The sequence below is a fragment of the Coregonus clupeaformis genome, chromosome 25 (genome assembly GCF_020615455.1).
Source record: "Coregonus clupeaformis isolate EN_2021a chromosome 25, ASM2061545v1, whole genome shotgun sequence".
In the NCBI taxonomy this organism is placed as follows: domain Eukaryota; kingdom Metazoa; phylum Chordata; class Actinopteri; order Salmoniformes; family Salmonidae; genus Coregonus; species Coregonus clupeaformis.
The window spans coordinates 25,228,772-25,253,581 of NC_059216.1; the positions used below are offsets into that span (position 1 = coordinate 25,228,772).

Consider the following 24,810-nt stretch of genomic DNA (forward strand, 5'->3'; position numbering starts at 1 on the left):
GAGATTATGAAAGCCTGGCAGGCTAGGGTGATGTTTGCCCTGGCATAATGCATTTTCGATTCAATCACGGATTGTTTCGAATGGATTTGTCACACACGCACAAACGTGGATGTCCTAAATTAGCGACCAGGTCACCCAAGTCGACTGACAGCGTTGACATTTTGATTTAGGGTGGGAAATGTCTAGAAATAAATTGATTGACATAGCATTTATTTTATCGAAATGATCAAACATATTAAATCAAATCCCATTAAGATTGCTTAGTTGCAAGAAGTTCTAAGACATTGAGGCTCATTTATATCCTGTGAAATATGCATCAATTTTTATGTTATCTTAATTTCTTTCGAATTTTGAAATCAGACGCATCTTAAATGTCATTCTGTAGGCCTATCTTACATTTTATGCTCAGTATTTTTCGGGACATTTTATTATTTAAGCATTATCTTCTTAACTCTCTTCCGGGGTTGTGTGGGGTCGTTAACTAAGTGGCCATTCCTAATCTAACCAGATTTGTCTCGAAATGTGTGCTTAATCACGTTATGGAGTTTGCCGCTGATTTTACATTTTCTGGCTCTTTAACCATTTTTTTCCTCCGAGTGAACAGGCAGAAACCTTGGACATCAAAGTACCCAAAAATAATCTTGTAAAATGCGTTTACACTGTTTATGTTTAAATTATTATTTTTTCAAACAAATATCAGTGGCCTTAATAAATTCATGCCTAGTGCACAATATCCGTATTCATTAATCTTTACCCTAAAGTTTTGCAATATTTAAAAATAATAATAACGAATAATAATATGGCTAATAATAATAATTATAATAATTATAATAAACGTGTTATTATTTCCCTTGGAATATTGTGTATTTAACAAAGTAATTAAATGAATATATTCCCTCTCTCTCTCCTTGAACATTCCCTTCTTCAACATGTTCCTCAAGGGGTGAGGAAATGTATAAATCAGATTGGGCATATCCACTTTCAAGTGACACCGACTCTCCCTCTTCCTATCTGGTTTCTCTCTCCCTCCTCTCTCTATCTATCGCCTTGTTCGGATACACCATTACTATGTTTTGAAAAATAAGGAGCGGTTTGTACTGCCATCCGAGAAGATAATGGTTACTGATTCCATTCTTTCAGTCATAATCTGGAAGTGGGCTAAGATTAATGTTCGTCGCGTTAGCTACTCGGCGCAGTGTGCTTCTGGTTCACTGCTGTGTGACTTTATCCATGCTGTTTACTCTTGAGCCTGACAGTCCTGAGTAGAGATGGCTCCTTGCCTGGTTTGGTTATGGTGTTTGAAACCTCACTAAAATACACGAAGGAATGAGAAGCCTCGCTTGCAACATGTCCCCAGAGCTCACATATTGATCCTAAAATCTAGTTTTATAGATTATACCATCAATGGCCCACCTAATACATGCATAAGGAGGTCTATACCTTTGAGTAAATAGATGTTAAGAGTCTTTAGGGGTCACCTATATACAGGGTCATCGTGGCTGTGGACGCTGAGACTTCAGATAAACCTGTAGGCCTATTGACCATTGTTTTGGACATTTTTGTTTACGTTTTCATAAAACGTAATGGCCTTCAAGGAGCAATATGTGGGAAGGACTGTGTAACAAAAATAAATCGAAATGCTATGCAAATTAATGATAAATCATCAATCACGGGGAGGTATGTGATTGATATGTAGGCTACGGTATTTGATTTTCCTGGTAATTGCAAAATATGAAAGCAAGCACCTGATTTCAAAATCTACTAGGCTATAGCAAAGTATTCATTCTCAATAGGCCTATAGGCTATATACAAACATTACAATAAATAACTTTCTAGGAATTTCCTAAATGTTTTAATATTTTCGATACACCATCTTTAAATGAATCAAGAGAACCTAATTCGAAATATTTTAATAAAATGCGTGTATGCGGAGGAACGAGAAGGAGAAACGCAGCTCAGTGCTGTATGAACACATTATTCTCTCTTCCAGAAGGGGTCGCCATGATGTTGCACAGTGCCCAGGGGTCCGCTTGTACTCGGTAAAGATGGGGGAGAGAATCTCTCTCTTTCTCTCTCTTGCTGCTTGTCTCTGCTCTACTTCCCTCTCTCCCCGTATCTCCTTCTCTCCTTTCTCTAGAAGCGCCCTTCCATTGCCAGAGCCCTTCTGTTGTTTACAGTTGTCGTGAAATGTCTCACTTTGCTGCCCTAAACTCCCCGCAAGATATTTCAAACATTTTTTTTGTTCAAATAGGTGTAATAATTATACATAAATGCATGTTAGGTACACAACCACGAATTATCAACATGTTTTGCGCCTGTTAGTTCCGCCGAATGAGGCAAGATTTATTTGCAGAATATTGAAGTCCTCGAGCTATGAACCATGATTATTTCAGTGGAAAACTGGGCAAATGTTGAAAACCTTTAAGCCCATGTAACACTCAGCATTGGGGAAGGCAACCTAATGAGGAAATATCAGATCCTCCTGCCAGAGGGTAGCTTAATTAAATCTTAACTGATTCAAAATAAAGGCTCAAGCTGCACCAAGCGACTTGAAACTCCCAGCTATTTCATTTTATTGCGCTTTATTTATTCTCCACTCACGCGTTCACGTCCATTCTATTTTCCCAACGCACCGACTGACCATTGCACTGCAGTTTTCGATTGCCAATTCTTCCCCCTTTAGCTATGTGATTTAACTAATTATACATTTTACATCACTGAGTTTTAGGGGAGAGGAGGAGGAGGGGGGAGAGCAAAATCTGTCATTCATTTTTAAATAGACAAGCACCTCTGGAGTGTAAAAAAAATCGTCTCTAATTCAAAAAAGCGACCAAGCGCAAAAAGTCCTCAACATTAGCTTGCTAGTTATTAATGTGATTTCCCCCTGAAACAGAATCCCCATCGTTAGTTTTCTCTCCTTTTCCACAACATAATTTTTATGCATGTTTCCACTCGCCCATAGAGTATTAATGACCTTATATATAAGTCTTTACTATTTAGGCTGCGTGCAGTGTGATGCAGGTTGCGGTATTGTGGCCGTGGTGAAGACTTGACTGTCTGATGCATCTCACTAGTCCATCTTGTCAATTATAATCATGCTTCTGAATTTCAATGCACGATTGGTGATTTTTATTTATTTATTGTAGAGTAATTTTATGATTTTAAGCACATTTCTAAAGAAATGGCTATTATTAACAAAGCTATTAGGCCTATTATTAGGCATATCATTATCATGAAGTATTATGATGAACATTTTAATTTCATTATTATTTAAATTGTATTATAGCTTAGTAGTTTTATTGTGTGGCCTACTTTGCTGTATTTGAGCTTTAGGCTATAGGTCTATTTCTTTCAAATAAAAATGGTCTGTACATGTGTGGGGTGTTTTCTTTTGGTTGCTGCAGGCACTGTTTGAATAAAAAAAAACGCTTCTATTCGGAAACAGTAGTTGTGTGAAAATATAATTTATGATAAATAGGTTGTAGCCTATGGAGCTGTCTTCAACAGACGCGTTCATCAAGGGTAAATGGGAGTTGGCGGAGCACTACGGAGAATTAGGAGAAAGAGTTAGCAGCATTTCTGCAGGGATAAGTTGTTGACAATTAAAACACACACACATACACACACACACACACACACACACACACACACACACAGAGAGGGAGAGAGATACACTGTATGTATGCTGATAAACACACGAGTATTTAAACACATCCCTTTCTTCCTTCATATCCAAACACTGTGTGCAATATGGGTTGGCCTATATTGAAGTCAAAGTAAACATACACTAACCTACACTACGCTGTAAAACAGCATTTCTAAGGCTACTGAAGGCTTCTGTTTTTCAACCAAATAAAAATGATAGGCCTATGCTATGTTATATTCAGTTGGAAAATGTTTAGTATTAGAAATAGACCCACTGAAAAAAATGTATGAATCTAATTTTTAGAGACCGTATTGATAAATCGAAATGTGTCCATCCTCATGGAACAAATCAACAGCAGAGCCGATTAAAATATCTCCACCTAGTCTAGTCAAGGAACAGCAAAGCAATCAAACAATATCGTCTCTACGTCTCTGTCAAAGTGAAATTTGTTTCCAATCCTCCTCCAACTCGATATCCTTCCCTATTCCCCTCTAAACCAGTTTTATCAAACAAAACAACAAACCTCCCCTGGCCTCCACAATCCTTTTTGGTGTGCTATAATAAACCATTTTCCCCGTGCTTTATTGATCAGTCAGTCCGAGCTAATGTAATTATCCTCATCAATAGGGGACTGCAGGGAGAATCATTATGCGGTTGACATTGATAAATGATCACCGAAATGCAGCCTTTTCTCCCGGGGACACCCGCCTCTAGCCCGCTCACATACACAACGTAGTCATAGAAACACCTTATGGCAAAAATAGAGAAAACTGCTCAAATGTTAAAAAAAGGGCTACAAAAAAACGAAAACACAGTGATAGAAACCCGCCCTAAATAAAAACTGTTCCCAAAGCAAGGCATTTTTGGGAGGTCAGCTGCAAAGTGAAGGACGCGCGAAGCCCCACTTCCAATGCAGCATTTCGAAAGAAGAAAACGACACACTTCGAGCAATGTGGGTTTAACTTGACACACAACTGTGAATCTAAAATAACTTATTATTTGCAGAAAAACATCTTAGTAGCAATGGCATTTTTGTAGCCTTTTTCTTGACTCACTCCAAAGCGCCTCAAACTCTGCATCCCCACAAAGCCTGAGTCAGTGTTGCAGATCGAATAACCTACTTTACTTTGCCAGGTGAAGAAGAGCCCATATTATCATAAGGTTGGGGCTTTATTAACATGTTGCCTGTGTACACATTGGCTACACCCAGCCACGGCCTCGTGTTCTGCAGGGTATTGTGGACATTTAATATCGTTGTCTGAGAATGGGAAGAGGAGATGGAAGGTGCCATGGACGCCCAGTGGTGGTGTGTTGTGCAGAGAAAACAGTGCAGGGGGAATATTCCTTATTTTATTCCTGCAGCAGTACCGAACTAGTTTTGACAGGGAGGAGATGAAGGGGCGGAGTTGTTTAGCTCGGCTGGATCATCCATCATTCCTGTCACACCGAATCGGCAAAGGGAAGCAGCGGAGGCAATCTACCTTCTGTCTCCTCGAAAAGGGAGAAAGGGAAAAAAGGAGAAAAACGATTAATATTAAAATCCCCCCTCACCCCCACACCACAGCCAATACCACCATCCACAATAATCCAGGCGTTTGCTGTTTTTTAGATCAGATCATCTCCACACAAAACGGATGGCTTCTTCCGTTTTATCCACATATAGGATGATAAAACATCTTATAAGCTTTTAAACAATTCAAATGATACATCATCAAATGCGTTGTGAACGCGGATGAAAAATAAACAGTTTGTCCAACCTGTTGAAGGAAGGCCCAGAAAAGTGTTTTTGTATCTTATTTTATGCAGTTTTAAAACATTGATGTGTAGAATATTTAGCATATTTAATTGATTATTTTATTTGGTTTATGTTTCAATATATAGGCCTGCATATTTTTATTCCTGTAATATTGAAATAGTCATGAAACTATTTGTAATCCATTACCAATGCAATCTTCCATTTTTAAATAGTTTTTTATTTTCACGTTACCAATGCAATCTTCCATTTGTAAATACTTTTTTATTTTCACGTTTTCAACTGAAAGTCTTGGAGGCTGCACACTTAATGAATAAAATAGATAGACCAAACCATTTGAAAACAATTTAATACTATCCCTTATCAAAATAATTTTGGATTTGTAAACTTTTTTTCTCCGAGGATGTTGAATTATTAGAAATTAAATAAATTATTATTAAGCACGATTATTCAGCGGATTGGAAAACTGATAAAAAATATCGAAAATCACATGATGTAATTTCTGTTTTTGCTTCATGATCACCACTATAAGGCATTTCGAAGTTTGTAAGTTGCAATGGAAGTGAACATAATTAACAGCAAAATGTCCCTTTTCCACCATCCCTGTGCTTGTTCTGGCACAACAACCCAATGTCCTATATGGTCTAGAAGGCTCCAATAAGGGGTGAGCGGTAATAAAACGGGAAAGCCCTGTAGCCCTAACAGTTCTCTCTTACAGTAGACTATTTGAAGGACAAAATACCACGTGTATAATAATACAGAAAGTAGGATATATATTTCTTATAATAATAAAAAATATGTATTATTATTATTTGCCTATTATCAACTGCTTTCGCTGTGTGAAAAAAAACAAAACATAATCCACTATGTTTTACAATAGCATTATGGACAGGACTGTAAAAATAAGCCCAGTCATTACAACACTGTTGGAGTTAAAGACCCCATTCTGAAGGGCAGAAAGATTTCTTCCTGCGAGACGGTGAGATTGTAATTTCTAGTTTAAGGCTTTGACTTCTATGGCCGCGGGCAAACACTGGCAAAGAGATATCAAAAGAATGTCAGTGAACCCGTGGGCAAGTCGGATTATGCCGGCAGGGGTCGCTGTAAAGCGGCGGAAATATCCACTTGCAGCACATGTAGGTTACTGAGGCTCTGTTCTCAGTTGGTAACGGCTGCAGCACAAGGGAAGGGACAAATTAATGTTCTATTGTTTGGAGCAAATGCAATTAATGGTCTGTGATAAAACTCAGGTGATTGTAAATAGGCCTACGTTAAACTTTATCGAAATCGATTATCTGTTTAAAACTCTTCCATAATGTGAAGGCATGCAAATCATCTCCACAAGTCTTTGCACCTCCTAATTTCTACTGAAAAGATGAAAAAGAAAAAGCAAACAAACCATTGCAAATATCATTAAAACATACATTTAAAATTAATATTAAATCATTAATTTGTTCGGTTACAACAGGTCGCCAGGTTGCATTGTAAAAAAACCTGAAATCTAATTTAGCTTAATTCGACTAAAGTGGCGCCACTCCCTTGTGGTTTTTGCAACTATAAGCCTTGACAGGTTAGGTAACCAAAGGGTGCGGAAATGCTCTGTCTTTGAATGAACAATCGAGCTTAGTAGGATTACCCTAATATTGATATTGCCTAGCTATTTAGCCAAACATTGTTAACCATTTTATGTCAGGACCATGATAACTTTGTAATAATAGTAATGATAATAATAATAATAATACTATACAACCTATAATAAAAAAGTAAACCATTACTATATAATTACTATTAGCCTACTCTTAAAGTTATGTTCCTAACACACAGCACACAAAAATCTAGCAAAAATCAAAAATGAAATATTTATTACAGCATTTGTGACTGAACACCTTTTAAACATTACGTCACAGTCCTCATACAAGTATTTAATGTATTTTTGACAAAGCTTAAGGGAGACTGCATTTTATCATCTAGTGAGGAACACGTGCTGAAAAAAGGAAGGAATTCATGGACATACAATATCAATGCCACAGCAGATCTGAAACTAGCAAAAACATTCTTTTCAATTGAGGTAAACACATAGAATATCTAACATGAAACAATTAATAGACTGAACTCTGTACGAAGTTTGTTACAATATTCTCTTAGCTTTTTCCTAAAGCTTTGAGTTCATAATTTAAGTTCTTTTTTTTTCTTTTTTTAAAAGTTTTAGGTTTTTGGGTGCATCTACCATCAATTGCTTCTCCCAGTGCCAAAGAATCCACCATTGTGTCAGTATTGTCCATATGGCAAGTATGTTGATCCAGAGGCAAAGAAGCAGAGTAGGATTCTGCTTTTCCACTATTAAGCTTCCTTCAATAGGCTCTGTCAATGAGAGTCCAGGATACAAAAAAATAAAATAATAATAAAATAAAAATGTATAAAACCAACACAATCCAGTGCTTGGGCAATTCAAACTAAGAACTTTTTTGTATATACCTACAGGGTAACATTCATTCATGAACCAAAAAAAGAGGGGCATTAAACATGTTCAAACTGAATCTTCTGGAGAGATCAGGTGTCATTTAGCAGCCTTTTCCCATCATGCCCTGTTCTTTATGGGGGACAGGGCCTATTCTGCCTGTCGCTGTGGTTGGGAGCAAGTGGGCGTCCGTTTTTGAGATGTTCCATCTTTTCTTTTTTATAGTGCTGCTGCGCTGCCGAGACAGTTTCTCCTCCAGAAAGGAGCACACACAGTGTGAGAGAAAGGGTTAACCTTTTATTCTAGAACTAGCTCAGGAAATCGAGTGATCAACAAAAAATGCACACGTTTTAACTTAGTTGCTATACTTTTTATACTACAGTAGTTATAACTCTTGGAGTCTTTTTGTGTTTTTCTTTTTTCTCTCAATCTTCCAGAGTGATTTTGTTTGAAAACTTTGTTGAACGTGTCACTGGACAGAGTGTGTACTGTGTGTGTGAATGCGTGTTTCTTAAGTGTGTGTCCGTGTTTGCGCACGTACGTGTCTGTCCTCAAAACATCTTCTGTTGATCTTTAACAAAAGCCCAAGACTTTACAAAGTGTTCTTGTCAGCTTGGTCCTCCGTTTGGATGAAAGTAACAAAATTGACAAGTAAAAAAAAAAGAAGAAGAAGAAGAAATCATCACAGCTCATCTGGAATTCTGTTTTTAGTGTCTAATTCTGGTCAAAAGGGTTCTGCTTTTATTCAGAAAAATAGTCTGAAAATAGCTTTGTTTTAGGGTTGTTGATGTTTTTTTTGCTCTTAGAAGCTGCTGCTGTTATTGTTGATGTGGTGGTAGTAAAGTTCCCTTATACTATTGGGCGTGGATGTCCAAGCCTTGTCCTCCAGCGCTGGGGTCAATGGGGGTCAGCAGGGGGGGCTCTCTGCAGACATGGTGATTCCTGGGTGAGAGGGGGGTCCTCCGTGCATCAGCATGGCTGGGTGGTGGTGGTGATGAGGGTGGTGGGGGCTGGGCAGGTAGGGGTGGAGGGGGGGTCCGTGTCGAAGCTGGGAGGGGTGAGGGGTCATTTGATGAGTACGGTTGTAACTTGGTGGGGCCATGCTCATGCCCATAGGACCATTCTGAGGTACATACTCCCCTGGCATGCCTTGCAGACCTGAGAGAGAGAGAGAGAGAGAGAGAGAGAGAGGTTTAGAAACAAGCACTCACTTGAATGGAAAAAGTAAAACCATTTCTTACTACTGAATTCCATTAATGTGACTTTGACATAAAACAATACTTTAATTTATACTTTGTGTAAAGTGAGCTCATCTTGAGGTGTAAAAATAAAGTCAAAAACATACTAGCTACATTTAGGATTACACATGCCCCAAAAGCTACTTCAGAGATTTTGATTCAAGGATCTAAAAAAGCTATTGTATTGCACTATTGTAGGTGATGGAGAGTCCGTTACAATGTCAATAGAATCATGGTCACTTCGCAGGTTGGAAAGTGATCTCCAACCATCCAGACACTGTCGTTTTGGATTACGTATTGAGAAGCTAGCAGCTGTATTGATGTTAGCAGCACTAATACTTTTACAGGCAGAACAGTCAATTCCCCCGCTGAATGTAGTGACAAATCGAATAAGAGGCATTTTCTCAGGGGGACGCGCTACTGGGAACATATTTGATTTAAAACCCCTTAAAGAAGTTATTAAATAATTTAGAGCTCAGTTAACTATCACAACATGCCAGTCTAAGAATAGCGTTCAAGGCTTTGCATTTCCCCCTCCAATAAGAGGCACTTTTAAACAAAACAAAGTGCTGCTCTTGGAATAGAGGGAGCGTGGGTTTAGGAGTATAATGACAACAACAGCTAAAGCACAGAGACAGCAAGAGATGGAGGCACAGAGAGATAAAAGGAGGGAGAGAGAGAGATGTAGAGCAAAAGACAGAGGGAGGGAGGAGGAGGAGGAGGAGGAAGGAGGGAGGGAGGAAGGAATATGCTGATGCGATACCCCTTGGTATGGAGAGTAGGACCCTGTGTTGATGTGTGTGGAGACCCCAGCCTGTTAGCATTCCCTCACACTGTGCCTGGGTGGTGGAGACAGAGCCTGCTCAGTGGTGCCTCTGTTTGGGTATTCAGGGGGGTGTTTGTTGTCAACAAACCAGAGGGGAAGTAGTGGTGGTGGAGGAGGCGGTGGAGGAGGAGGGGGGGCCCTGGGGCCTGGGACTGGAGTATGGAAATAGGCCTGGTCCAGAGGTCTGGACGCTGGGGAGAGAACAGGCAGGGGAGAGCAGGCCTGGGGTTGGGTACTTCTGGAGCTAGAGCCAGTGGGTCCTGGACTGACCCGGCCTGCTTTGTAACGTGAACCCCTGGGGAATTAACCTTGCTGAGGAGGGAGGGTGGGGGAGGGGTAGCAGCAAGGTCACCAGGCATGCTCACTCTCCACATTCCTCCACCTTAGTTCACCGCAATTAAGAAATGACACAATAGGGCCGGTGACGGGAGGAGGAGAAGGAGGAGAAGGAGGGGAGGGAAGGGAGAGAAAAAAGGACAGCAGAGGCAGAGATTAATGACCAATCTCATTGGCTGAAAGCCGGGTGCCATTTTCGAATACTCGCTACCCCCTACTATCCACGTCAGTTCATTGGAAATGCACATGTTTGTTAGAACGCTCTCTTAAAACCTCACTATCGGGGTCATAAAATACGTAAATCAATCTGGGCGTGCTGGGTTGGGCTGGGCCGGGCTGGGGTATGAGGCGAGGGGTGTGTGAGGGGTGCCCTCACCTCTATATAACCTGGAGCGGCTCCTGTTAAAAGGCCCAGCAGATGTTTTTGACACTGTAAGCTGGTAATCTCCAGTCTTGTAAGCTGCAGTCATTCTGTTAAGTAGATCTGTGGGCCCCCCTTTATTAACAGGAGTGGTAAAACCATCTGAAGACAATAATGGTGACCAGTCTCTCTCTCTCTCTCTCTCTCTCTCTCTGTCTCGCTCTCTCTCTCTCTCTCTCTCTCTCTCTCTCTCTCTCTCTCTCTCTCTCTCTCTCTCTCTCTCTCTCTCTTTGCCTGTTCTGTTCTGTTCTAGCAGAGCAGGCCTGCTCAATGGCTTGCGATAATTAAGTACCAAATATACCATATTGTGTGGCAGCGTAATCATATCAAGAGAGGATAATATTCCTCTGTATTAAGCTATTAATGTTATTGGTCATGAAGCATAAAATATGTTATGTAATTAAATAGTCAAAAAATTATATAGCCTATATTAAGAATTAGCCAAGCTGAGCAAATGTTGTCTCTATGTGCCTGTTTTAGGGAACATTGCTTCCTGAAGGTTTTTTATCCCTGATGCCATTAACAAAGACAGGAGGGGATGAGATGAGAGAGATGAGAGAGGGAGGAAAAAAAGAGGGGTGAAATGGGCTCTGTCGATAGAACGGCTGTGGTGACCCTATGGAAAATCCAGGCCCAATTTACATATAAAGGGTTCTTTTAATCAAGGTAAGTGTTATTATATTGTGCCTCATTGGGCAAAGGAGTTTGGGTGTTAAATAAAATCTCTTCTGCACCGCTGCCTTTGGGATGCGATATGTCTTGATTTCTCAAATGTCAGCGATGTGGTGCTAGCGGGAGGCGGAATTGCCAGGCTTAATCAGACGGCAGCCATTTAGAGAGTGTGTGTGTGTGCGTGAGAGAGAGCGAGAGATTTCTTCCTTTATAACACAGCCATTCTTTAAAGTCTCTGGTCCTTTAAATTAATCTAAGTGTTTCTCATGTCGGGGCTAGTCAATGCCCCCTCCAGTAAAAAAAATCCAAACACACGGTCTTCCGTCATAACCCCCCTACTCGTCACCCCCACCCCCCAGTGAAGGATAGGCCATGTCATCCACGGCCCGTATATCTCACCCGGGGACCGTAATGTACTGCTGCGCTCCCGTCTTTGCATATAAGATAATTTGGGCATCAATCGTTCCCCAGACAGATTTATGTCACTCGGAGGACAGTTTCACTTCTCCTTCTTTATTGCTTCACTGGAGCCTGCTTAATTTCTCCCCGTCAGACCCTGCCTCTGGAGATGTTATTTTTTCCCTAAATGTCCAACATTTGCATTGGATGTCGGAGATGGGGAGAGCGATGGCCCTGTTGTGATAAATAAATGTGTGGCATCGGTCCATGCCATGCTAGCTAGGCCAGGGCTGTTGGTTGGGGTGATTGTTTTTCTGTTGTCTGGGCTGGCGCCACAAGTCCCCCCTCTCTTTCCCAGGGACCGACAGGAGAAAGCCTCACGACATGGCAGAGGCTCCCACTATTCCCAGTCCTTCCATTCATCCTTCGGTAGCTAGCTAACCCCCCTTGCTTACCCCTCTTTCTCCCCTTAGAGCACCATGCTACACCAATCACACAAACTGGTTGTCGTGGGGGTTGCTGTGGGGGAGGTTGTTGTAAAATTAGGGTGGGGATGGGAGGGGGATTGTGGTGGAGTAAGGGGGATTGTGGGTAAAAACCACAAGCCCAGAGGTTTGAAAAATAAATCCAAGGAAAAAAGAGCCCAGTTGTACTTACTTCCCCTTTTTCTTTGCGTTTTACTTTACAAGATGGAGGTTACATGTAGTGCCATTGCCCATCCATGCCCATATTCATCCCCATTCCACTCATAGGCCCTAGAAGAGGAGAAACACGCCAGAGAAAAGGTCAGCAGAAGGTCAAAGGTCGAATCATAGACGGTTCAGAGCAGACAGACACCCTGGTAGAAGGAATGATTGGTTAAGTCTGAAGAGAAAACAACAGAGAGGATGGAGGAAGAGAAGGTGCCGTAGTGAAGAGTCTAAAACTGTTAGATAGTTTAAGTCCCCACAAACCATTTGTTACAAAGTGAGATGGGTGAAAAGAGAGACAAGCAAGGCAGGCAGCAGGCAAAGGGTGATACCCAGGGGAGTTGGAGGGTGGAGTTGAGTGAGCGGAATTTACTAGGGTGCAGTGATACCATCAGTAGTGTTGTGACATTGGTTAGTATTTGGTTGATGATGCTGTCATATACAGTACAATAGTCAGTGCTGGGGTAACATTTCCAGGGCTAGAGTCATTGGTGGGTGTTCCTGTCAGTCTACAGTAGTCATACAGTAAAATGGGGTGCATTGGTGACTGTACACATAAACAGTCCAGTGACTGGTATACAGTATGTAGGATAGGAGGAGGAGGAGGAGGAGGAGGGCTTACCAGCTGGCCGGATCCCCATGTGTTGCTGGCCATCCAGCACGAAGCTGCCCATGGGCTGGCCCTCCGGACTGTACGCTGCTCCTTGACTCACTGAAGGATCAAGAAGAAAACCTGATTGTAGTCAAAACGTGGACACAAAGGAGGGGAAAGAAAGAGAAGACACACCACACAATCAGCTTATTGTCCCAGCTCCGGCCCAGACATACTGCAACACATTGTGTCCCCGATGACTGATGCATGGCATGCAAGCACAGACAGTATGAGTACACACACACCAGACACACACACACACACTTTAACATTAGAGAACAGAAGAGATAATGCGTTGTTCTCTAACAGAGAAAAGAAAGCATGCAGTTTGACGAGATCAGGGCGTTCTCTGTCAAGACCATCACCAGCCATTCCCCAAGCAACATGGGATGTTATGGACAGAGACACAATATGGGACATCATTAGCACAAATATCACTATTTATCCCCCTGCAACTGTCATTATTTATCCCTGCAAATTTAAATGACTTAAAATCTCCAGATTACAGAAGGTGAAATGACTGATTATGATGATTATTTACAAATTAGATTCATATCATAATATTATTATAACATCGTAATACTGTCTACAGTAGTAATCAAATTACGCCATTGTGTCCTATTATTAGCCGTATTGAGTAAGAGCATTGTGGAGTCTTTAGTGAACAGCATATTCCCAGACTAAACAGCCTAATCCGGAGTAATCTGTAAACCCTGAAGATTAGGGGAAGCTGTAAATCATGCTGTCTTTAGAGAGATTGCTGATTGCCACACCCTAAACACATGCTCTCCTTTCTCTCTCTATCTCTCTCTCTTCTCTCTTTCAAATATTCTCAACAAACCACAGTAATTGTACTGGGAGTCAGTGCGATTTGGAAAGGCGCGTCTCATTTCAATAATTGCTTAACTTCATTTGCACAAATTTCCTCCCCAATTTGTGGGGCTCTCTCTAGACTTGGAGCGAGCTAATCAACAAAAAGCTTTTCTCCCTCAGAGACAAATTACTTGACGTTTTTTTCATAGTAATGTCACAGTCGATGCAGCATAGGGTGGCTACATAAATTCCTGTACAGATTCTTTGCTCAATTTAAGTGGCATGTTTATGACTCAATCTTTCAGTGCTTTTTGTCGTCTGACCATGCTAGATATGGAAAATCAATGCCTGATCAATTTACAATATGAACCCTTCCTTAATCCTTTTCAGAGGCATGGAAATCTCTCCCTACGTAGGGCGTCCAGCCAGAAATCAGAGATCAATGGATCATATAAAACTCATTCTCATCCGTTAGGTTGTTTTTCATGACCGGAATGAATTAATCGCCCATAATTACTAAATTGAAATGATGAAGTTCAATACAATCGCATATATAGGCCCCTTGATATTTCAAATCTTGGCTAAGTGAATACATAGCAGCAACAGCCAGAGGATTGACGCTGGAGGAAATTGAGTGAACTAAAAAACACAAAGTAGATACAAATTGAAACCCTCCTCTCTTCTTTTCCCTACCTATCCCCCAAAAGCTGTGAAGGAATGACGAAAAAAAAAATACTGAAAAAAATACAAAACAGCCTTAAAAATATATTAATGAAAATGCTCCAAGCATTCCTGGAGATTCTCTTGTGCCCAATTAGTAATTCAGAGAAAGGGAACGTGTTGCTAAAGCACCTCTCAGGGTTAGATTGGGATATCGCCAATTACAGTTAATCACCTAACGACTCTTGTGTGTGTGTGTGTGTGTGTGTGTGTGTGGTTGTAAGACCCATGGGGCGGCACACAATTGGCCCAGTGTCGTCCAGGGTAGGGGAGGGAATGGCCGGCAGGGATGTAGCTCAGTTGGTAGAGCATGGCGTTTGCAACGCCAGGGTTGTGGGTTCGATTCCCATGGTGGGCCAGTATGAAAAAATAAAAATAAAAAAATGTATGCACTAACTGTAAGTCGCTCTGGATAAGAGCGTCTGCTAAATGACTAAAATGTAAAATGTTGTAGGTAAGTGGATTTGTAAGGGGGGTGTTTCTGGGAAGAGGGGAAGAGATATGTAGATATATAGTCGTTTCTTTACCTGCTCGATTTGACTGGTCAATCATGGGCTGTACTATTCTTCTCCTGGCGTTAATGAACCTGGGAGAGAGGAGAGAAGAGAAGAGAAAAACACACTTTAAATCACATAGCATTCACAGGATACAAGTAGAAGTATTCATCAGAAACCGCAACAAAAACAACACCGTTTTGTATGACTTAGTAGCAACATTAGCCACTGGCTAATCACAACAGAGACACAGCAGTAACAAAAGGGCGATTGTGAGCAGACTTGGGAACCCGACAAGGTTTTCTTTTAATGTCCTTATGATCTATTCCCCTTGTTTAATAAAGCTTTTGATTATATTTGGTTGCTATGGAGACCGAGGAGGCATTCCACAGGCATTAAGTGTGTGTGCTGTGGTGAGGCGGACGTGCAACTGAGGAGCTAGACCGCACAGTATGTCACATCTCTCTCCCAAACACACACACATGCACTCACATAGACCCTATAAACATGTTATTCCTAGCGTGTTATCGCTCATTAGAAATTCAAAATAATGTACAAGTTCGCAAAGGGCAACATACAAATGGTTCCTTTCATTTGTCCCCCCCTCCCCCTGAGACCTCCACTCTGGCCCTTCATTGTAGGGGGTTCTGCTCCCTGTCCAGCTGTCTATAAATGAGGACCAGGCATGGCCACTCGGTGCTTTCACAAGGTATTGTTATGTCAGCAAGCCCATCAATTAGGCTGTGTGAAGTTTTATCACCGCCACAGCGGCAAATAAGTGCAGTTCCACAAAGCCTGCCCTCCCCGACTCTCCTCTCTGCTCCCACCGCTTTCCACTGTAAAGACTGAGGGGTCATCTGGAGGTGACTGCCAGCCAGGGGCAACCTCTTAAAGTCCCAAATGGGATGCAGGGACCCAGGGCCGTGTCAAAGACAAGCTGGCTACACCGCCCCGGACTGGGACGGATTTACCTTTACTGACCGAGCATGTCTTTCCATCTCCATCTAGTACCTCTCTCTCTCCCTAAGAAGTCAGAGAGGAGTGAGCTCGCTAGCGCTACAGGTACCCACATGTGGTTGATATTAGAGAGAGGTTTCAAATCATCGTGGGGTATTCCAGCATGGAGCCCCCTTGAAAAAAAAGATGAAAAAATAGAGAAAGGTAACGTTCTGGGAATGTGGAAAGGGCAATGCTACAGGACTGGTCATTAGATGGAAAAAGGGAAGGTTCTGGAACCAATTTGAGTTCCTAATCCCCCGTGAACCCCTGATACCTGCCCTTACCGTCTCCTGTTAACTTAAATGCCTGTAATCTGCCCGCTCAAAGTGACATGGTTAAATGGACAAAACGCACGGTTGGGAAAAGAGATGGAGCCGTGCTCATTTGCAAGGGTGCACCCAGAGTGTAGGTAGGGTATAGGGTGCACCGCTGGCCCCAGAGAGAGGACAGACAGACACACTAACACGTACATGGGAAAGGAGAGGGTAAAGGGTAGGTACACCGTATCAATGTTGATATGGGGCTGTGATTTGTGATCTAGTGAAAGGAGAGGTTTTGTTTGGCCTATATCGTAAATACCGGTTTAAATTGTTTTAAACTGTTTGTAGCTCACACGTTATGAGTAAGAGGAATATAAAAGAACATCTTTGGCTGTCTATCGTTTATTGCCTACCTTCACTATGTCACCACGCCTACAGTGCTTAGGAGAGAGACAGGCTTCCAGCATCAAAACCAGCTGAGCAAGTAAACACAGCAGAATGTCCCGCTATCGCACACCCTCTCTGGGCCTGCCGAAAATATATGGCCTGCTTGTTCTTACCTATTCTGGGACATAACCATAAACACGTAATATCAGGAATGTTCCTTGCAGTTGATTAATATTCCAATACCCGATCAGTGATGGGAAGAGAGAGCCCCAGGAATAACAAAGTGCACATGAAACAGTGTGTTTGCGCTATTGATCTATTTAGTTAGAATCTGTTTTGATATTATCCAACTAAACTGCTGCTCATACAGTATCTACTACTTAGGACATGAAAATATACATGAAAATATTTTCATATCAGGGTTGGGTTGCTGTCCACACTCAAATGTTATGCTGTTCCGACAGGGTCATTTGAGTAGGAAAAACAGCTCTTTACAGCAGCATACACAAACATATATGGATATTCAAATATTTTCCCTCAGGGTCGCTACCGAGATTGACTCCCTTCTTGTCAACATTGTCCCCATCGGCGGCCCACACACACACACACACACACACACACACACACACACACACACACACACACACACACACACACACACACACACACCCTACCGAACCACCCTAGACATGACAACAGGCTCTGTTTTTATTCTCTGAACAAGTTGCCACAGTAACGCGGTTGGCGGGGTTGCGGCGGGAGGGGAGTTGCTGACCAACCGAGGCCCCCTCTATGCCCCCAGAGCGCCTTTTATCAGTCTTGGTAAAGCCAATTGAGATTATCAGAGCCAGGCCTGATAACACTGTTTTTTCTCCTCCCATGAGCTGCTAATGTTGTGTGCTTAGAACAACACCAGCAGGAATCCTCCAGAGATGAAGGGAAGAATGGAGGGATGGAAGGATGGATGGCAGGCAGGCAGGCAGGCAGGGATGGAGGGATGTCAGGCAGGCAGGGATGGATGGATGTCAGGCAGGGATGGCGGGATGTCAGGAAGGCAGGGATGGATGGATGGCAGGCAGGCAGGGATGGATGGATGGCAGGAGGGCAGGGATGGAGGGATGTCAGGCAGACAGGGATGGAGGGATGTCAGGCAGGCAGGGATGGAGGGATGTGTGCATGTGTGGAGGTGGGGGGTGGGGACTACACTCCCAAACCTCATGCTAACACACATACATCCACACATCCACACCATAGACACATCCACCGCCTCTACATGTCCGAGGGCTAACCCGACCAGTAGAAAGAGAGGCAGGCACACTATGTACAGCCAGGGGTTTCTCCAAAACCTCCAACCATGTTTTAGTATTCACCTCTGGTTGTATCCCTTATTATGGCCTTACTCTGCTCAGTGGTACGTTACCACACACACCCCTTACAGAAAAACCACATGAATTTCACGTGATCACAAGTGTTCACACGTGATATTATGTGAAGTTAATGTGATAACATGTAATGCAACATTTGATAACATGAAACTACACATGTGAAAACGTGATCACATGTGAAGTATTCCAAAAACATGTTTCACATGATTTCACATGTGAAATTGTGTGTTTTTTCTGTAAGGGACACACACACAAACACACACACACACACACACACACACACACACACACACACACACACACACACCGGCTCTCAGCTTGGGAACTCCATGTCTTCAAATAAATAATTAAAGCAAGGTTATGGGGTCATGGGAAGGTCATTTCTGTGGATACCCCTCAGAATGTGTACATTACCCTGAGAGAGAGAGAGCGAGAGAAAGAGAGAGACTGTTTAATGTGCACCCTGCTTTACTAATCCACTCAGAGTAGAAAAAAAGGTTCCAATCACTTCTGATTCGCAAGGAAAAAGCTTCTGTGTGTGTATGTGTACTTGTTCATGCCAATATCCAGCATGTGTGTATGTATGTGTGAATGTAGCCTACTGTACATGTGTGTACGTGCACATCTGTGAATGTAGCCTACTGTGTGTGTTTGCACATTCTGTACAGTGTATGGATAATGGGCCTCCACTCACAGATACACTCTTTCACCCAGCATGTTTCTATCCTCCAGGAACATGGTGTGTCTATGTACAAATACTCTGTCTGCAACAGGGCCAAGAGTGTATCACTTTCAGTAGGAGTCCTATAGAGACATGGATTTACTGCAGCTCTGGGTGTTGTTCTGTATGGGGCCTTTGCAGCATAACACAATAACAGCAACAATCTGAGTGATGGAGTTAGGACAGCAGGAGGTCACTTGACCCTGGCTCTCCACTGAGCTGGATCAACACACAATCCCCAGCCACTAATTTCAGCTCAGTCAAACAGAGGGGAGCCACTGCAAAGCAACCGCTTAGGTGTTAAACACCCCGGCTAGTGCGTTAGCACGCTATGCTACGCTAACGCCAGACCAGAGACAAAGCGTGTGTGTGAGAGGAGGGGGATTCCAGTTCCATAACAATGACTGCTGTCCTGTGTGTGTGAGAGAGAGAGAGAGAGAGAGAGAGAGAGAGAGAGAGAGAGAGAGAGAGAGAGAGAGAGAGAGAGATTCACCTTCAGAAGACCTTAGCCTTGGTATTCCCTTTCATCCTGTGTTAATGTCACATGCTGTTTCTTCACAGAGAAATAAAGGGCTCTCAGAGAGAGAGAGGAACGGAGTAATGGTAACTTTGCATTTAAATCACAGCAAACCAGCCCTGCTGCTGAATTTCAGGGTCTTGCCTCTCCTTTTCTCTCCTGTTTTTTTTCTTCCCCTCCCTTCCTCCTCCTTTCAATCTGTCAGAAAGGCCTTGTTTCTGGTTAACTGACTCGCAGCCACACCTGGTAACTCGCTCCTGTTGTCAGCATTCCTTCCCTGAGAAAACCTCATGCCACACCACACAGCCATGGAGCGCAGCCAAGAGAGAGAGAGAGAGACTTAGAGTCAACGGGCCAATCACAGGGAGATCTGAGGGAGCCCAGCCAATGAGGAGCGGAGTCACTTGTTTGACGAGTTGAAAGAGAGACACGGAGAGAGAGAGAGAGAGAGAGAGAGAGAGAGAAAGAGAGAGAGAGACATACCAAACATGTCCCTCCAAGAAACCAGGGCCATGGCTCCAAATCGAGCCCCTCCGGAGCATGCTAAGAGAGGAGGGGTCCTTGAAATGATCGCAATACAGAAATAGTTCACAGTTTACTGCCTCCATAGCTGACCTGAACATGTCCGTTTGGAGTACCCATGCCAGAGTTAGGGGAGGCAGGGCTGGAGCGAGTTTCCGTTTGCCAGTCAAATTCTGGGCCTCTGCTTTTGCAGAAAGATTAGACGCGACGCAATCTGAACTGGAACGAGATTAGACTCAATCCCTGGATCATTGTTTGCCAACATCACTGTCCTCTGATTTCTATTATACCTCATTGCTTCCATACTTCCGCTTTCACAGGCAGATAAAGATTCCAAACCCTGAGTGAGTGGTTGAGTCACTCTTTGCTGGAATGAAAAAAAGGAAGAAGAGTCTTAGAAAATCCAAAGTCTGGAAAAACAGCTGATGTACTTTGACCTGAAAGTGTATGCAGATTAACTTGGGAGGGTGTGTTTAATACAAAGCAAACAAGTCCCAATTATCAGGCAGTCTGCGGGGCAGCCCGGGGTCCACTGAGCTGATACAAGGCTGATAATCTGCTGTGATGTAAATACAGATGGAATCTGTCCACCTGGGCATCCTAACCTGTAACTGTTTAAGACAGCCATCGGATTGTAGCACCTATCTACGGATTTATCATAAACTATCAAAAATAATATTTTCAAAAGCTACTCCATGAGTCGAGAAGGTAGGGAGGAGGAGCGATGAAACTTCCTCCAGCTATTCCTATTGGAGAGTCCCTTTCCTCTCTTCTTCTCTTCTTTAAGTTAAAACAGGAGTCAAGAGACATAAGCCGTGCAGCATTACCTCACCCCCGTGTTTGATTTAGTGCAGATGTGAAACGGAGCGAAGCTGGGAATTTCTTTTTTTGGGACGTCGGAGAGGTTGCAAGTGCCCACGTTTAGGGCCCCCACTGTGTTTACATAGTTTCTGCTCTCTCTCTCTCTCTCTCTCTCTCTCTCTCTCTCTCTCTCTCTCTCTCTCTCTCTCTCTGCTCTCTCTCTCTCTCTCTCTCTCTCTCCCGCCTGTCTCTCAAAATGCAATAGCTTTTCTCTCATTTACTTTTGTAACATTCCTCTCTCTACAAAATATGAGCAGCATTAGCATTTCTATGTCATTCTGTCTCTCTCAGCCATTTGTCTCTCTCTCCATCCCGTGGTGTGCAGCTAGGAGGCATTAAGAGTGGAGTGGTAAATCAGACAAATAATTATATATTTGTTTTGCAAACTGACACGATTTAACGAGCAGCTAATTAAAATAAATCAATAGCACTGCGGCAGGCTCGCTCTCTCTCTCTCCTTCGTTCTCTCTCTCTCTCTCTCTCTCTGGGGTGCAGAAGTGGGGTAACTGACTGCAGTATGAGGGAAGTGGTGCTTCACTGTTGGCTTTACCTTTGATATAACTTCCTATCAGCTATTTCCATCTGTATTATCATATACCAATCATAACCGATCAGATTATCTATATCAGGATTATGGGTGAGGGACCTCTCTATCAAATATATCTGTAATGGGGTGAAGTCATAAAAAATTGGGCAGTGAGACAAATATTTCCTGTGCTATCCACCAAGATCTCCTCACAACTCAACATTCCCCCCAAACAAGCAAGTTTAGGGATGTCACCCCTGGGCCATCCCCCCTGTGGGGTAAGGCTGGTGTTCCTAGGGGGTAACGGGGCTGACCCCTGTGTGGCGGGGCTGGCCAGACCCCAGCTGCTGACTGTCTGTCAAAAGCACCTCCAGTGGCCAGTGGGCGGGGCCACAGGGCCAGGAAGCCCACGGTTGTCGCTATTTGGATCCGGCTAGCAGCTGCTGCTCCTCACACAGCCACGACTTTGTTCCTCCATTACTCCTCTCTTCTCCCTACTCTGTCTGTTTCGGCGCGCGGAACAAAACCCATCCTAAACCACTGGAAAACCAGAGAAATATGAAAAAAAATGAGGGGGGAAAAAGGGAAAAAAATGAAAAAACCTCTCCCGTTTTTCCTCCCCGCAACATCAACAAGCTCTGACAACTGCACCGGGGGTTTTTCTTGGCCCCAGCAGGGCTCTCAGGCATCTCCTTTTGACGCTTCGCCCTCCTTTCTTTTTTAAGAGATATGATAGTTATTGTTCAAATGCGGCCAAGCCTGCCCCGGGCGTCAACACACCTGTATGAAAGAGGCCTTATTGTAGCAACCTGGCAACGCTGCTAACCTGCACCTTGCTCTACCAGTTTTTAGGCTGTTAAGGAGGGGGAAGAGTGCATGCCACTGTCTCTCTTTCTCTCTCTTTTGCTCTTCTCTCAGAAGGCACACTAATCTTTTCCCTCATTAATTCCCCTTTCTTCTCCAGGCAGTCTCCTTTGCTCTGGAATGTTTTTACTAGTGCTATTATTTTTGATTATCACCGGCAGAGGAGGGATTAGGGAGAGGAGTTGATCTACATCCTCTTGTTAGCCCTCAGTCTCTTTCTCTCTCTGTATTTCTCTCTCTTTCCCCCCAAAGACAACATCTTATTAAGGTGTATAGGTGCACTAAAGGTATTCCTAACCCTGTCTGGGCAAACCGAGGCTCAGTGGGAACAACAGCTGTGTTTTCCCTTGTTTGAAGTGGAGTTGAAAACATCCAGCGCATGTCAATATTAGCCTCAGTCAAGGCTTTCAGGCGTGGGCCGCATGACAGAGGTCTTCAGTGCTGGAAGGTAATACTTCATTCCTCAAAAGCCAGCCTCTTACCTTTAGGGTTGGCCAGGGCTCTCCACTTTCATGCAGGGCCAGCATGAAACAGCACAGGCGCACGCTGGCAATATAAATACACACACACAGACACACACTGCCTCAAACACACAGAGATAAGTATACATATACTGCAGAAGGAGATGGTTAGGCTTCTTTTCCTAAAGAGCCCCAGTGCAGGTCAGAGCCCTCAAAGCACCTGGGGCCAGTCAACTGGTCTCTGTCATTCAATTCCAGCCCAGCAACCAGGGGAAGACTCCACAAAACGTCTCAATTATCTGCCTTTTATTGACTCCACAGAGAGATAGAGAGAGAGGGGAGAGAGAGAGTCCTGCACTATCATTACTATGGCACACACAAACACACACACACACACACACACACATTAGACCCAGCCACCAAAAATGATTATTTGTGCTCTAAAGAGAGCCGCCCCTGCCACCCCTGCTTTCCCTTTCCCCCACAATTCCCGGTGTGCTGGGGCCCTTTGTGTGTCTACGTGGGGAGTTCAGGTATAATCGCTGTTTTCCACGCTAACTGCCCTCACCTCTAATCACAGGGCGCTATCGCACAAATATGGGCCTTTTCCCCTCTCTCTCTCTCTCATTCTGCCACTCCTCTCCTCCCTTTCATTCTGTCCCTTTCTCTTTTTTTCTCTCTCAACTCAGTAATCGAGAGAAAGACATTCCGCGACTCCCCCCATTGTCAGATATCAAATGGGGTGACTTTGTGAATTACCAGGGGAAACTGATAATGACATGACGGAGGTGTGAGATTTCAAACAAAATTGAGTGTCAATTGACCGCATCGTCTAGGCAACACAAGTGTCTGCGGCGCGCCAGCCAGACAGGAAATAAGGCCAATCTATTTCCTTTGCTTCATTCAGATGTAGGATCTTAATTTGAGCCAGTTTGCTACAGCAGGAATATTATATTTTTTGTAGGGGTTGATACATTTTACGTTAAGGAAAATCAAGTCTGACATTTTAAAGTGGAAATTACTAACTTTAGAAGCCTTTTTAAACCACGGATACACTACAAGTTGCAAATTCTCAGCAACAAAATAGTGATCAAATTAAGATCCTACATCTGTATCAATCATCTATTCTCCCTCCCTTGGTTATGACACTATAATGGGCTCTCAGGTCAGGCTGCTTCTAGAAGGGGGGCCCTGCAGAGAGGGGCTTCAAACCTGTGTGTTGCTCCTTACGCAACACACACACACATGCAAACACACATGCACAAACACGAAAGCGCGCACACATACACTGATTCTCAAATGCATGTGGAAGAGACAGAAAACACAGCCAGTGGTAGGGTAGAAGGGTGCCCCCATTTCATTTGGTTCTTCCTCCCTCTTTTCTTCTTGCTAGTAACCATGAATTTAGGGCAGTGAAAATGCACAGCAGTTTGAGCAATTAAGGAGTGACACCTGAACCTGTCTGGGAGACTGCCTGGGTTCCCTAATGCCAGGACTTTGAGCTTCTGCTCCTCCTGCTCTCACGCTCTTAAAGAAGTATTGGCAAGGATGAGAAACGTGTGTGTGTGTGTCTGTGTGTCTGTGTGTGTGTGTGTGTTGGGAAGCACTCTCCCACGGGCGGCCCACTGGGATGTCATCATCTCCTCATCATTGTGTCTGTGGTGTGTGATAGAGACTGTGAGTGAGACCAATATAGAGAGAATGAGTCTGTGTGTAGTATTTTGTGTTAGTGGCCTTGAGAGCCATCAGTCGAAAACTGCTCGCTCTCCTCTGACTTCTCTCTTAAATAATTAATTGGACCCTCAATCACTAGAAACACACAGATGGACACACTGAGAAACCACAGTTTAGGGGTAAAAAGCCAGACATCAGTCCAGTAATATAAATAGATTTGTTTGCAGGGGAAGGCTGCAGCAGCATTGACACTGTAGAGCGGTCAGATGTGTCCAGCGACTGCCAAATATCTCCTCTTTATTGCCTAAGGCTCAGCGATAAGCTACTGTCTGTGCATACATCTTATTGTGTCTCCATATGTGACTAGGCCTGAGTTTACAACCTTACAGCCACTAAAGCCCCATTTCCACTGGCACTTAAAATTAGGGCCAAATCCGAGCTGGCTCGAAAGGAATTCTCAAATTCGAGCTGGGTCGAGGGAAACCCGGGCCAGCGCAGCCCAGTTTCACAACTGGT

At 43.3% G+C, this 24,810-nt stretch overlaps 1 protein-coding gene across 5 annotated transcripts in view; it reads right to left on the minus strand.

Annotated features, from left to right (window-relative positions):
• Positions 1-12,430: 12,430 nt before the first annotated feature.
• The window catches only part of LOC121539459 (homeobox protein Meis2), a 90,997-nt gene continuing 78,617 nt past the window's right edge, over positions 12,431-24,810 (minus strand). For 4 of the 5 annotated variants that reach the window (XM_041847967.2, XM_041847968.2, XM_041847966.2 and 1 more), the window contains 3 exons: positions 15,151-15,209; positions 13,061-13,171; positions 12,431-12,504 (listed from right to left, as the gene is read on the minus strand). In XM_041847967.2, the coding sequence (XP_041703901.1) occupies positions 12,446-12,504; positions 13,061-13,171; positions 15,151-15,209 (229 nt within the window). In that variant the 3' untranslated portion in view covers positions 12,431-12,445. The remainder of the gene's footprint in view (positions 12,505-13,060; positions 13,172-15,150; positions 15,210-24,810) is intronic. The other variant, XM_041847972.2, reaches the window with a different exon arrangement.